Source organism: Procambarus clarkii, chromosome 24, assembly GCF_040958095.1.
Source record: "Procambarus clarkii isolate CNS0578487 chromosome 24, FALCON_Pclarkii_2.0, whole genome shotgun sequence".
Classification (NCBI taxonomy): domain Eukaryota; kingdom Metazoa; phylum Arthropoda; class Malacostraca; order Decapoda; family Cambaridae; genus Procambarus; species Procambarus clarkii.
Genome location: NC_091173.1, coordinates 11,502,989 through 11,517,980, shown reverse-complemented (window position 1 = coordinate 11,517,980; position 14,992 = coordinate 11,502,989). Strand labels below are relative to the sequence as shown.

General features: G+C 39.2%; 1 protein-coding gene across 1 annotated transcript in view; it reads right to left on the bottom strand.

Annotated features, from left to right (window-relative positions):
• LOC123761727 (receptor-type guanylate cyclase Gyc76C) overlaps nucleotides 1–14,992 on the bottom strand; it is a 321,982-nt gene that overhangs the window by 51,623 nt on the left and 255,367 nt on the right. The window contains 1 exon segment of the mRNA XM_045747876.2: nucleotides 2,661–2,826. Coding sequence (XP_045603832.2) covers nucleotides 2,661–2,826 — 166 coding nt within the window.

Sequence of the window (14,992 nt, the reverse complement as noted above, 5' to 3'; positions counted from 1 at the left end):
TTTCTGAAATTACACTGGGCTTATTTATGTAACCTTAGATAAAATTTGCAAAATATATATACTGTATATCTTGAACTTGGCTTCAGTGTTGCTGGATAAGATAACTGCAAGGGATTATTAGTTTCACAAAACTTGGACTTACTCAAAACAGTTGTACTGTATTCTAAGACTCATGCTACAATATTAACACTGGAATTTACTACACTTGAAGAGTGCTCTTACTTGGGTCTAGGTCACTGTTATCTCTACTTTACACTGGAAATTACCAAATGTAGATGAATAAAAGTTTTCAAGCTACGTGATACAAAATGATAGTAAACACAAGTAAACCACAATAAGCACAAATGACGGAGAATTCTACACAATTGCCAGCTGCCACTCGAACATGTAAATAATCATTCCTACCCTAAGGTACAAAAATAACACCACAAATAAAACGAATTGGTTTGTGCACCTAGCCACACTCAAGACAACCATGCCAACTTGGTTTATCAACAAAGAAGTGACCATCTTCAACAACAGCTCTGACTCAAGTCACCGAGCATCTGGTCATGTTTACTCACTTGCACCAGGTGTTGCATTGTTTTCTTGTTCCACACCTTATTTCCTTATTTTTCTTATTTTGTTTAGGACTGCTTTTTCTACTTTTAACACTTACATTTTCCTCATGATTCCAGTCACAGAATGTAGTTGGAATTGTTTATTATTTATATGATGGCACATACAGTTATTATATTCTTTTGAAGGACCAGTTCACTCATGTAAGGTACACTACTCTGCATGTGCAGAGGTGGCTGCTGAACTGGTGTGAGTTTCAAATGTTCCCTTCATCATACTATCACAGTTTCAAATATTCATTACAAAGACCCTTTCCTTACACAATCTAATATGGTTCCCAGAAACTGTAGCAGTTCCTTTTACAGGCATGATTCAAATTTCCAACCTTGGTTGGTGACAATCTTCACTGGATGCAGTCAGGATCCACAGCATAGCAAGAATGCCTGGGTGAGACAGCTAGTGTAGGACTGTTAAGATACTCTAACAATGCAGATAGGATACATACAGTTATTGGAAGCCAAAGATGTAAATGTTGCTAGCAGTAGTACCCTCTGAATTGGTGTGGGTACATTTTCAAGCAGGAATGGTGAGGTTATTTCATAACAACAGGAGCTCAGGATTAAGCAGCTGAATTCTAGTAATCTCTAAGTTGTTGATGTGAGCAAACTCTTAGAGGATGGCACACAGACTACATGGCTACACCCTAAATGTAGATATGATAAGAGCCCAGTAGGCTCAGGAATCTGTACAGCAGTTGATTGACAGTTGAGAGGCGGGACCAAAGAGTCAGAGCTCAACCCCTGCCAGCACAACTAGGTGAGTACAACTAGATGAGTACAGGCTAAGAAGAAAGAGCGGGGGCATTGGCAACAGCATTCTCAGTATCGTTAATGTTAATCTATTGTCTGTGAAACTGCAACAGCTAGCTCAAGTGTGAGAGTAATCACACTAACATGACTGCATCAATGAGAAAATCCGAAGCAGTGAAGAGGGCTCGAACCTATGCGGTGGATGTTCCCACGCACAGGCTTCTAGCGATTAGACCACGACATGGTATAAGGACTGCAACCTGGAGTTCTACTGAACCCACAAGGATTTCCTGAGGCTTCTACTGAAGCCAGAACATGATTTTCACACAATCCCCCCTGTTCACTCTGGCTCTGTTATCTAGGACTTGTTCTACCTCTGATGCTCTTCTTTCAATACACAGAGAGTAATCACACTAATGTGACTGAATCAATAAGAAAATCCGTAAGAGCAGTGATGAGGGATTGAACCTATCTGGTGGATGTTCCCACTCACACGCTTCTAGCGACTAGACCACAACATGGTATAAGGATTGCAACCTGGAGTTGCAGGGAGGCTCACCCTCAGGATCACCCCCAAGCAAACAGGGAACTGTAACCACAATTTTCCCATTGATATATCAGGCTACTGTGATTTAATTGTGTATTTAAAGGGAAGCAAAGTGGTGGAAAACTCCATACCTACTCCAGAGTGCATGCAGACTTTTTGTAAAAACTGATTGTGGCAACACGGGACTCCCAGAATCCTTAGAGGACGCAGTAGTGTTCCAGGATGAATAGGTTTTCATGTCATGGCTCTGAGGTATGGAGCATATCTGGCATTCACCAAGACACTGGTTCAATCCCCACTCTCCTCCAGTGATTTTCTGATTGCCTTCCAGGAACCACGGCACCTGCATATTGGCTCAACTCCCAGATGAAGGGAAACAAGGGGATATACTGGTCTCCCTGCATGGCAAAAACATTGGGAGGCAAGAAGCTATAACTTTTGGTGCACCTGTCATCATAGGCCAGAAAAGTAGCTTCACAAGCTACTCTTAACTGCTCTTGGGATCAAGATAACCAACCACGTGGGGTTTATTTCTTTCCAAAAGAATTATACTCATATATTGTAATATAAAAATTTTAAGCACATATCAACTGCTATCAAAATTTTAACTGAAGCTGGTTGAAAGCATCTCTATATTTTGTTTAATTTGTTTTACATCATGCAATTTAAATTTTCTAAATTCAACTACAAGCACTCACATTAGTCTGATAAAAGAATTATATAAGTAAAAGGAGATTCACACTTACTCTTGTATGTAATGTTTTTGAGATGGTTCTTGATCTTCGTACCATTCCTGGCAATCTCCTCAACTGTAACGTTGTTGGATTTTTCGGCATCGTAGAGCTCCGACACGGCCCGTGCATACAACTGCACTGAGTCATATAGGTAGGCCGACGGCAGATATGGAATATGCTGCCCAAGAGATACTGTCAGATGATGCTTTATCATTCTGCTTAAGGTATGATGAAAATGATTTAAAGAAGAAGGATGATGAGTAATGTAGAAAACAATGAGATGTTCTGAATAAGAATTAATACAAGGAGAGAAATGTATTCTAGAGTACAGCAACTGAATTAAAAAATAAAAGTATCTAACCAATGATTAATACAGTAGACTTCTGGTTCTGTATGGTGGGGATTCAATGTGGTATGCCTTTTCATTTCATAATCAAATCTCAGATTAATTAAAGTTTGTGTGTTGATGTGAGCCATTTGTATCAGGAAATAAAAAATTTCAGACTCAAAATGTAAACCAATTACATAATTGCTCTTTATCTATGGTGTATTCTCATGTTGAAATCTTTAAGACTGCAATCCAAGCTACAATATTAAAGGAGATATGATTCATCTTTTTTCCCACTGTCCATGGCTGCATCTTCAAAGTAAAATCTTGAGCCTGTCTACTAATGTGTTGGATATCCAACAGAAGCTGACTATACATATTTGTCAATAAGTTACATGCATCATCTTTTATCCCTTGATAGTTGGAGAAGCCATTCCTGTCTCATTTTCTCACGTATATAATCATGCAGGTGTTTTTCATGTCTTCTCTATCTCCTGACTTTCTATTTAGACACATCTAGTTCCTTTATTCTTTGTACAGTATTTTATTTTATTAGATGTACAGTATCTAGTTGCATGTTTTTGGTCTTTTACACTACTTGTGTTTAGGTCTAACTTAATTTGTAAATAATTTGTTGGCATGTCCTCCTTCATACACTTCAAGGGAATCCCAAAATTTCCCAACATTACAGAGGACTTGCCCTCTGCACCATTTACGTTGTTTTCTGGCAACTGTCTGCCATATAGTGTCACTCTCAGATCATTACATTTATCTGATTTCTTTGAAATCTATTTTCTCTCTGGGGGTTTATTTTCACTCATCTTTATATCTTTATATCCACTGCATCATCTGTATATACAATATTAAATTCTATCATCCATTTCTGGCTCCATTTCCTCAACTTGTATAAGTGTTCTTAAAGGGGTTTCATGCTTTTATTCTATAATTTTTTTAATCATCTGCAAATATATTTATACAGTTACCTCCATTGTTATTTATGTAAAACTGGACCGTTATGGGGTAATGGTTTACATAGGACTTCAATAGTGACTGCCCAATTGGGAAAGAGCATCCTCTTTTCCTTTTCATTTTTTCTTTCAAACAAAATAATCATTCATACATAGTAATAGTTCACTTTTTATTCCTCCCATGTTTTGTACTTTCCTAATTGTTTTTTCATGAGGAAATCTATCAAAGACTTACCATATTTATAATGAAAAGTAACTGCAGTCTGTTCATCTATCTCTTTCTTGCCCAGTTGCTATGTATCACAGAAGTTTGATATATTACACATAATTACTCTTATCTGTAAGATTAAAGACCAGCCCAAAATGCTATCGGTGTTAGTGGCTATGCAAGAATGAAAGAACTCTTATGTCATGTACTCTCACAACCCAATGTACCATCTTGTATATAAATAAACTGATAAATAAATAACTTTTTGTTCCAAATTACCAATATGTAAACCCTGGAAGCTGAAACAGGACAAGCCCAAAAAATTTTTTTCACAGGTACAAACTACTTCTATCTCCTGCTGGGAGGCTCAAAGCTTTCTCGTTTAATAGCTCATGTTACGCCTTATCCTACTAGTTTTCCCTTGCAACATGACCTACCAATTGGTTAACAACGAATTCTCCAAATTAATATAGGATGAGCAGGGGGCAAACAGTTAAGGTTTGGTACTCAGTCAATCCTCCTAGGCAAAGTCTCAAACCCAGACATAATTGCACACAAGGGGAAGTGTCCGACCAGTGGTTCACCAGGTACTTGTATGCCCTCCTGTCATACATACCAATCCAACACACACCATAATTCCAGCAGCATTTTCTTGTCCAACATGAAGCTGCAGAAGTTGAAACACAAGAAGATCAGAGAGATGTCGACATTGACCTGCTAGATGATGACGAATGACTATCTCCTATATTTAAGTGTAAATTTTCCCTCTTCTTACAAGCTTACCGTCAAACTTAAAACATACATCAATAACAAATCATACACTAATTATTAAGCTGGGTGTGGGAGGGATAAGGGATGCAAATTAAACCAGACAAAATGCAGATATCATTTTATCTTTCAAAATGCCTTTGATTTTCATTAATTTAACTATGCAAACATGATAGTACAGTATATGCTTAACCACCGTGTTGAGCTGCCTTAAAATATAACACACCCGTGGTGTGACGAAAATAAATTCTTTGCAAAATTTCTATTTGTCATTCCAAAATTGTTAAATACCCCTCCCTTGATCACATATATGCTGAAAATATTGCACAAATGTACTTACTTTGGCCACAGTAGTGTCCAGAAAATGGCGTGTGATGTCACGGCTTGGTGGTCGCCCGTGGCATAGACTCCCGGAGGCAATCGCATGCCAGATCTAACAAGCACGAAATGCCACAAATACTTTTATGTTCATTTTTTTTCTGCACAATTACAAATGCATTTCTTTTGTATTTCTGGTTAATCCTATGTATATTGAACAGGTTTACAATAATAAGGTAGTAGATCATCCGTACTGTTTAACGAAACTATATTATATGTAACACAAATGTGTCCACAAACACTTCATATTTTCTACATTACATTGTGCAATTATTTACATTTACAACTTATTTACACACTGTACACTATCACAGACTATATACAACACAATGAACACTTAGAACTGCATGAGTGTGTGATAGTCACTGAAGCAGTCAATGTGGCACAAGGGAATTTTGCACTCAACGCACCAAGTACAGATGGATCTTCGCTTCTGTTCCTTATGTTGCGTGTTCTTGCAAACAATTCAGGAACATTCATCCTTTTCATGTGTTCCTGTGCTTAATATATAACCAAGCTTATGTACAGTAAGGTAATCTTTATACCCGAGTCTGTCAGGAAGTGTGTGAGGCATTGTTGCTGGTACCCCATGTGGACCAACACTGCCCACCACCCCATATTTCATCAGCAGTTGCGACACTAAAGCAACACTGAATGAACGGATAGGTGGTTTCTTACCAGATTTCACAAGATACATGTTAAAACAGTTCAGCACTGTAACGTTAACAAGGTGGAAAAACAATTTCTTGGTCCACTTCACAGATTTTCTCACACACTCGACTGCAACAACCATCATATCACATTTATCTACTAAATGCATATTTACACTGCAGTCAATGACACAATCAGGTTTATACATTTTCACCCCTGTTGCAAAGTTGACTTTGCCACTGTCCAACATTGTACCGGTGTGAACAGTTGTCAACATATTCACCTCACGTCTGTCCCTCCAGCACACCGATAACATTTTATCACACTTTCTCAGTTGGCATTCACCTACTGCAATACCAATGCCAAACACTGGCATTTCCCTCCAGTGTGTCTTGACAGTGCCGCATACGCTGGTGTTGTGGTCAAGGAGGAATCTGGTCAGCAAGGGGCTGGTATAATAGTTGTCAATGTACAGGATATGCCCCCCTTGTTCAGCAATGATTCCATGAGTGCTTTCACGACACTGCCTGAGAACCCATGTGGATCTTGACCTGGTATGTCAACGCCTGTACCTGAATACAAAATCATGTCCATGACCATACCAGTTTCACAGTCACATAGCGCAAAGAACTTTCATCCAAACCTGTGCCGCTTTGATGGAATGTACTGCTTGAACACCAGTCGTCCATTAAAGAGAACTAGCAATTCATCAATCACGACATTCTGTGCTGGTACAAAATAGTTATGGAACTTTCCTCTCAAATCACTAAATAGCTTCCACACTTCCCACAATTTGTCGTGTCTTTCTTTATTAACACTGTTCTCAAAGTGGAGACACCTGAGAAGCAGCAGGAACCTATCACGTGACATGTACTTGTTGAACAAGGGGGTTGGAACAAGGCTGTCTTTGTTCCAATAATCCTGGATTACATGTTTTTCTGCATGCTTCATCATCATGCGTAACACTAAAAACACATACATTTCCTCAATAGTCATGTCTTTTCAACATGTCATTCGAGAGGCAGGTAAAATTCCAGAGACCATGAGTTGCAGAGCATATCGGTTCATCTCTGCAACGAGATGCTCCATGAATGGCTGATCGAAATATGCCATTAAATAATAAATTTCAGCCATATCATCACCAGTATAGGGAAAAAAGGATGTCACACCAACATCGGTATCATCAAATGATACCAATTTGTGGGACAAAAATGTCACAATCCTCCTACACAAGTACACCCATGTTTTTTGTTTTGACACCATCACTGCCTACCTGAGCACGAGCACCACTAGCACAGGCCCCAACAACACGGCTTCATCGTCTTGTGCTAGAGCTGTGTACAAGTATGGCATTAGATGAGGCATTCTGTGTAGTATAGGCCTGCCACGAACATCTGATGTCGAGAACACACTGTCGTCTTTGTCCTCGGGCCGCGTGACACGCTGGCGCTTGCCTCAGCATGTTGCTGGCACAGGGAAACTCCACCTAATAACACTAAAGCTGCTTGCACTCGGTTCATAAACACTGCTTGTATCTCGGCATATGTCACTGAACCCAGAAAATGACTCATCACCTATACTATCACTCAGTAGACTCACGTCAGGTGACACAGATGGTGATGGTACATCCATTGGTGTTGACCTAGGGTGGCGTGGCATGGCAGGCTGGCCGAGGCGTGTGTACTGTACACACACATCACATCGTCCACCTCAGTGTCCATATAACTACTGTCAGACCCCTGTGTAAGGTCTTTCTCAGGGCTGGTCTTCATTGTCACTAATATGTTCATCTTCAAACAATATGTTCAGTATTTCGGTCTCTGAGAGTCGTTTTTCAACATCGCAGCTGACCGTGGATCGGAAGCTCAATGATGCATCAGATATGATTGCTACTTTGAAACTGAGGCTTCCCACAGCCATTGGGCATGCTGGGATATTTTTTTAAATGGCGCACGATCCCTGAATGCCTCAGGCATCCATCTTGTACCCAAGTCACAGCGCGTCAGTTTTGAATCCTACGATATACAGTACCTACAATCGCTATGTGGCATTCTGTGCATCCTCGATCCAGTGCCACATGGCGCTCTGCACAGTGCAGTGGTTAAACTACAATTAACAAAAATTTGAATATAATGAAATGCCTCTATCTGGAGGTAGAGCTTTGGTAGCTCTCACAAGCTATCTCACTGAGATGGCCTCCTACTATTGAGTCACATCAGCCATAGGATTCCTGTATGGCCTACTGGGAAGCAGAGCCAGAACCTGGCTGCCTCTCTGAGGCACAGGGAACCGAGGACTGTTACAATCACCCTCACCGAGAAAATATCCGGAAAGTGAGCAAAACAATACAAACAACTACAGTACAAGGTAAACAGAAAACAAAGTACCAATACAGTCAAATGACTCCACAAATTATTCATTCAACCCCAAATGATTCACTCAACTATGTTGAAACACCTAATGTGAATGGTCACCAACTGGTGTCACCTTGGAAGCTTCAGACTTTCACCCCAGCAATTAGTCAGTTCAGTACTGCAAAACCCTGAACTAACACAGAAACCGATCCAGGGAATCAGGAAGCCAATGAAGCTAATAGAAACAATCTTTTCATTACATTCAATGCTGGTTTTATGGAGGAGCCTCTGAAGCTCCCTGAAACTACCTAAGAACAGATAAGATAGAAAATATGGAACTTACCAGGGAGGAGATCAGCAACTATATACAAGATGCCAGGATTCAAAGAAAGACCTTACAAGCACTCCAAGCCCAATCAAGCAGCTCATGATAGGTCAAAGAACACAGCAGCCAAAGCTGCAAACTTTCGAACATCATGGGCCCAAGGAATGACCACAGGTTGGCTAAATGAAATGACACTGCAGACAACCTGGGACAAACATGCCTTGGAGCAAACAAGGCATCCCGCCAAAGCAGAGCGGGTGGTGCTTGGATAGCAAGGAACAGCCACATCAGCACAAATGATGTACCCTAACCAAACAAACCAATCATCAATCACCAAGGGACCCTCTCCAGAAGCAAACCATATCATTCTATGTAAGAAAAGGTGAAGGCTGCTAATGAAGAAACCAACCAGGTCAGAAAGAACAGAACACATACTTTCAGTGAGGAAAGCATGAAGCTTCCCAATCTGACAACCAGAAGTGAGGGCCCAACAAATGCAGCACCTTATGAATGACATCCTGAACCAAAGGGGCAACCATAAACTGAGGAGAGGAAAGAAACACCATGACCATATCGAGAGACCAAGACAGTTTAGGAGACGCATGCACCAGTGGGAGGTAAAAGAAAGCACAAGACAATTCATAAAACTGTGATGAAGAGGTGTCAACATTGGAGGTCAACAAGAGTGACTCTGCCAAAGCCAAACAATAAGAGTCATCAGTATTAGGCAAGAAAAAAAGAACAAAACAACCGAAACAGGCACAGCATAAAAACGATGAAGAGAGAAAAGGAGAACCAAGGAACTTTGTACTGTCTTTGCAATGAAAGATGTAGGTGGGATACCTAGAAATTCAGCCACCTTTGGACCATACAAACCTTTGGTCTACCACCTTTGGTGGTAGACCTGCATCAGAAACTCCAGAATGCACTGATCAGTGGATAATGTCGTACCAGCAAGGTATGTTACCAGGCTGAACTGCTGAAAGAGGAGTAGCTGCTGTAAAATGTCCAGGTCAGGGCCAGAAGAGCCAGAAACCAAGGCTAAGCTGGCCACCAAGAAGCCAGACAGTTCACCTTGCCCATGTATGTCAACAACCTGAGCAACACCTAAACAGAGGTTAAGGAGATACAGAAACCCCCTCCTCCACCAATCCAGTCAAAAGGCCTCCACAGCGAGAGTTTCATAATTTGGAAACAGAGCCACGTAAGATGGAAAGCCATCAATTCCACGCTGATGTAATGAGCCAACTGTAGCAACCAAACATTTTGCAGAGCCAATGGAAAGAAACCTCATCAAGCTGTGAAAGGGAGCCAAAAGCAAGATAAACCATCTGCAGCATTGGGCATATCCCATATGTGAACCGTGTAGAGAATCAAACCCCAAATGTCACAAGCTAAGTTACATGAGGAGTCTAATTCTAAAGAGGAAAGGATCAGTGATCCCCCCACAGTTCAGCAACTGAACCATCAGGGAGCAATTGAAATGCAGCTGGACAATGCAGCCCGAAGGAAGACTAATCTTTTCAAGGGCCTGCAACACTGCCACAAACTATGTACCAATATCATACTATGCACCAGAAGGAGCAGATATGACCAACGACCCTGTTAGGCTTGGTGAACACTGGTAACAAAACCCCAACCAGGAGCTGAGGTGCCAATTAACACATTGAGTGATAGGGAGGAAAGCAAAGAAGAAGAAAAAGAAAGAAAGCAAGAAGCATGGAGACAGAATGGCTGTTATCATGTAGCAATGCTGATGAGCACTTATCAAATTCACAAGTAGTAATGAGTTAGGGCTCAATTGGTCAGTCCACTATGAGCCGTGCCGACAAACCCACAGGGATGCTTGAAGGAGTGTAACCAAGCAAGACACCCAGGCACTAGAAATGCTCACTTTAAGAACTGATGCCGAACACGGCCTACAGGATAAGCTTGGCTATGAAGACATAAGGAATGGAACTACTTGGACCTTAAAGTACAGTATATAGGACACTGCTGACTCAATGAACAAAAATGTGTTGATGTTTGAAATGTGCCAATGGGGTATCCCATTTTGTTCAAGCTTTGAAAAGACCATCATTGAAGTTCTTTAGGGCAAAGCTCACCTGTGCATGTGCAGCTTGTATTTCTGTGAGTGAGGGGGAGGGGCATCTTTAAAAAATACAAAAATTTTTCAAATGTTACAAATAAAGTGAGAAAGAACATTGCATAATTAACAAAAATAATATATAGTAAGTGTTAAATATTGAAATCTAGATGAATCCCTATGAATCAGAATAAGGATACAGTTTATAACAAAAACAATTCAATTCTTGGCCAGTGTGGGAATGACAACAGGACTGGCAGAGAGTCAATCGGGCATTGTGGGCTGAGCGGTCACAACTGGTGAGAGAGTAGCTCAAATATGGAGCCTGACTGTTGTGACTGTTGTGGTTGTCTTTTGGCCATGATCATCAATACCCATAAGTATATACAAGGAAATCACGCTAATGTGATATATTGTATATCAATGAGAAAATCAACTGGAGCAATGCGGTGACTTGAATTGGCGATCAAGATCTCCCAGCCACACACCATACCCCTGTACCATGACATGGTATAAATTATACAACCTGGAATTGCACTGAACCCACAGGAAATCAGGAGACTTCTACTGAAGCCAGTCCAAGTTTTTTCATATAACCCCCCCCCCCCTGCACTCTGGTGAAAGTAAAGGAGTTCATCAACTGTAAGCTCCAACTTCAGACACAAAGAAATCACACTTAACGCGATATACTGTATATCATAAGAAAATGAATTGGAGCAATATCGACTGAGCAGCATGATTGGTTGGGAACTTGAGTCACATTTGTCACCCACAGTTGCTATCTTGATAGTATTGCATGTAGCCAAGGCAATGCATACACAATATTTTTCTAAGATGGTGTCTGTCTACTTGTAGCCTGAGGAAGCAGATGTGAGCCCCATGGGAGTTTTAAACGTTGCACAATACCTATTAATGTCTCGGGATGTGATGGCCACACTATGGGTACCCAGAGGATGAGATGTGCAGTAGAAGGGGTTAAAACTTTCTTAAATAATTATTTCACTTCAAGTGAAATGCCTATTTTTCCTATGAGGCCTAAATACAAATGTCAGAGTAGTTCTTTTGTATCCTAACACAACCTCTTAGCTGCAGCTGATGGACTAAGGTGTTATTAAATCATTTAATGACTATTACACCCCTACAACCTTTTTCCAGGCACCAAAGTCAGTAGATGAGATAAACAATACCCTTAAAGATTTCTGGGGGTTACAAAATATATGACTGAAAAAATGGGAAAAATCATGGGAAGTGAAAAATCCTATTTGAGTGGTATTTTGAAAAAATATTTAAGGGGTCTTGAGGAGCAGCTGTAGGTGGTGACAGAAAACAGTGTTGACATTACAAAGCAACTCAATATTGAGCTGGAAGATGTAGAGAATTTGTTGAACATACATTCAGAAAAACTCGCAAAAGCGAACCTAATTTAGTTGGAGGCAATAAAGGTTGCAGATAAGGCAGGTGCAGAGCCATGCCCTTGGAAGAAAATGGCAGAGACCTTTAAATAGAATGATAAGGTGTTGGCACTTGTCATTAAAGAGCAACACCCCCCCAACTGAGAGATATTTGCAAAGGTGTCTAGAGGTGTCTTCAGTGACATTTCATGTTATAAAGAAATTTATTTTGAAATAAAGAAAAAATAGTTGTGCAAACTTCCCTCGCTATATATTTTAGGAAAAAGTCTGAAAATAATCCACAACCATCAACATCTATAGTTCATGAAAGTTGTGAAAATGCATCAGATGCAACAATCTCTACAACTAATGAAGCATCTCCAGAATAGTCACCCTCACCCTCTTCTAATTAAACATCTCTCTTGTCAAGAATTACCAAATCCAGAAAGCAAGATAACTCCAGCATTCAAGGAAAATTAAAACAAAAATTATTGTTAAATAATAACTCGTTAATTTTTGTTAAATATGCTGATCTTTAGTGATTTAGGAACCTATTCCCTATTAATAGAATTGTGCCTTATGGGAAATTGTATTCTGAGTACTGACCAATCAGTTTAAGGACACAAAATTAAGAACACATTCCAGTCTTAAAAGTTGGGGACCCCCCCACTTACAGTAAGTACAATTTTTAATTGTGTTAATTTCTTGGCTCTTCTTATCTTGGTGTACTTGTTTCTAGTAAACTAAAATCTCTGTAGGATTGAGGATTAGAACATTTTCTGTACTGACTCCTGTGCAGAATGTATCATCTATTTGTAGTTATTGAGAGCAAGTTATGCTTATGGTATGAGCTATTACTGTACATATTTGCAAATCTAGGCATTTATTCCTAATTAAAAAAAAAAATGGTTCTGGTCTTTGTCTCAAAATGGACTAATGGCCTTGGTCCCTCCGGAAAAAAAGGAACTATGACTGTCCTTGCATTAAATATAAGTGAAAATATTTAACTGAAATGAAATATGCAATAGAAGACAACAGAACTGATAAATATTTAATTATAGTAAAGTTAATTTCCAGGTAAAACAATTACCATATTTGCGGTCGTAAAATACGCACCCTTGTATAGGGCGCACCCCTATTTTACAAGGATATTTTGTGGATAAAAATATTTGAGTATGTTTCATCATACATTCATTGAAAGATATTTTAAAGTGGATATTGTACCACAACTCTTACCTCCTCTAAGATCAGCAGTGTTGTAGTTGTTTATATTTTTGGCAAAAGAGTTGCTATACAGGATGTGAAACTTATATTTCTGTACGTGATGTTTTGTTGCCACATCAGGCCACCAGAGCAGCGCACCTGATGGAGGCGCACCATCACAGTACTCTGGTGTTGTTGTCATTCATGCAATGCAAATGGCTGACAGATGGATGAAAGTTGAACATTCCATTCAAATTTCTAGGCTCATTTTTCATTTAGATAATGAATAAATGTATCTTAAAGGTAACACAGTCATTAAATAATGTATGACATATCAGGTGTGGATAATGTATACTGGGTAAGATGATGTGAGCTTCCTTCATAACTGACCACATATCATAAGATTGTGATAACATTATTTGTGTTAACATTATTTATGATAACAATATTATATTAATAGCAACAATTTTTGTGCCTAGCAAACTTACTCAGTATGCTCGTCTGGCTCCCTACCCTACGCCCCCCGGTCTCCCATCCGTAATACGGCTGCATTAGATGCAGGGCACTTTTTTATACATTTGAAAATAAAAAAGTGCATCTTATACGCCGGCAAATACGATACATAATACAAAATAATACAGTAAAATAAAACCTAGGAAAAAATATAATAAATTAAATGCCTTAGTTTCCCTTCAAGAAGAATAGCATTTCAAAATGGCTGCCACAGAGGCCTGATTTCTTCGGTTGCCATAGAATGCTAGACAACATTTTTCTGCAAAAAACAACACAATTGATGCTGATTTAAAAATAAATATTTGGTGTATAATTTATTCCTATATCAAATTGAAAATAAAGACTTGCATTTGTAAATAACACACCTTAACATGCAGTCCTCTTCTCGTTTTTCAAAATTGACTGATTAACGTCAGACTAAACAAATTTGTTTCAAATTGTCATTCCTTATTTTTATTTCGGTTTTTCCTGAGAAAAGGACCGACATAGTCACAGTCTCTGCAGTCAACTGAGCTCCAGGAATCTGGTTCTTTTGGAACTTGTTCCTGCCCACTTTTGCATATGTGTTACTGTCTGTAATTACCAAAATGATTATAAGATGAAAGCTAAATTTTGGTATCCCAATCTTCCCTATAAACTATGTTATATGATGTTATCAGCTCAATAATTTCCTTCGCTTGAATTAATGGCCTTTGCTTCTCACAGTTGTAGGTTTAAAAAATTCAAATTTGTCAACTCTGTCAATTTCTCTTATGATTTTGTATGCAGGTGATCATGTCATTTTTTTCTTCTACTATCTTTGGCATATTTAATGCCTCTAGCTTCTCAAAGCTCTTGTTTTCTATAGGTTCAGAAGCCATTTAGTATCATATCTTTTGCACGTTTTCTTAGCGAAATGCTTCTTGAAATATGAGCACCAGTCAACTGCTGTGTATTCTAATTTCAGTCGAACGAATGTTGTGAACAATTTCTTTAGTATTTTGTGTGTGTAATTATTAACGTGTAATTACCTGTGTAGTTACACAATGAGAATTATGCTTGTAGTGTCCTTTTCTTTCCTATAATCTTTGTCATATGACATTTTGAAACTGCTGATGGTTTTGGCATACATCACACCACCACATAAATTGCTCTGTCTACAACTCTGTTTGCAAAAAAAAAAAAAAAAAGA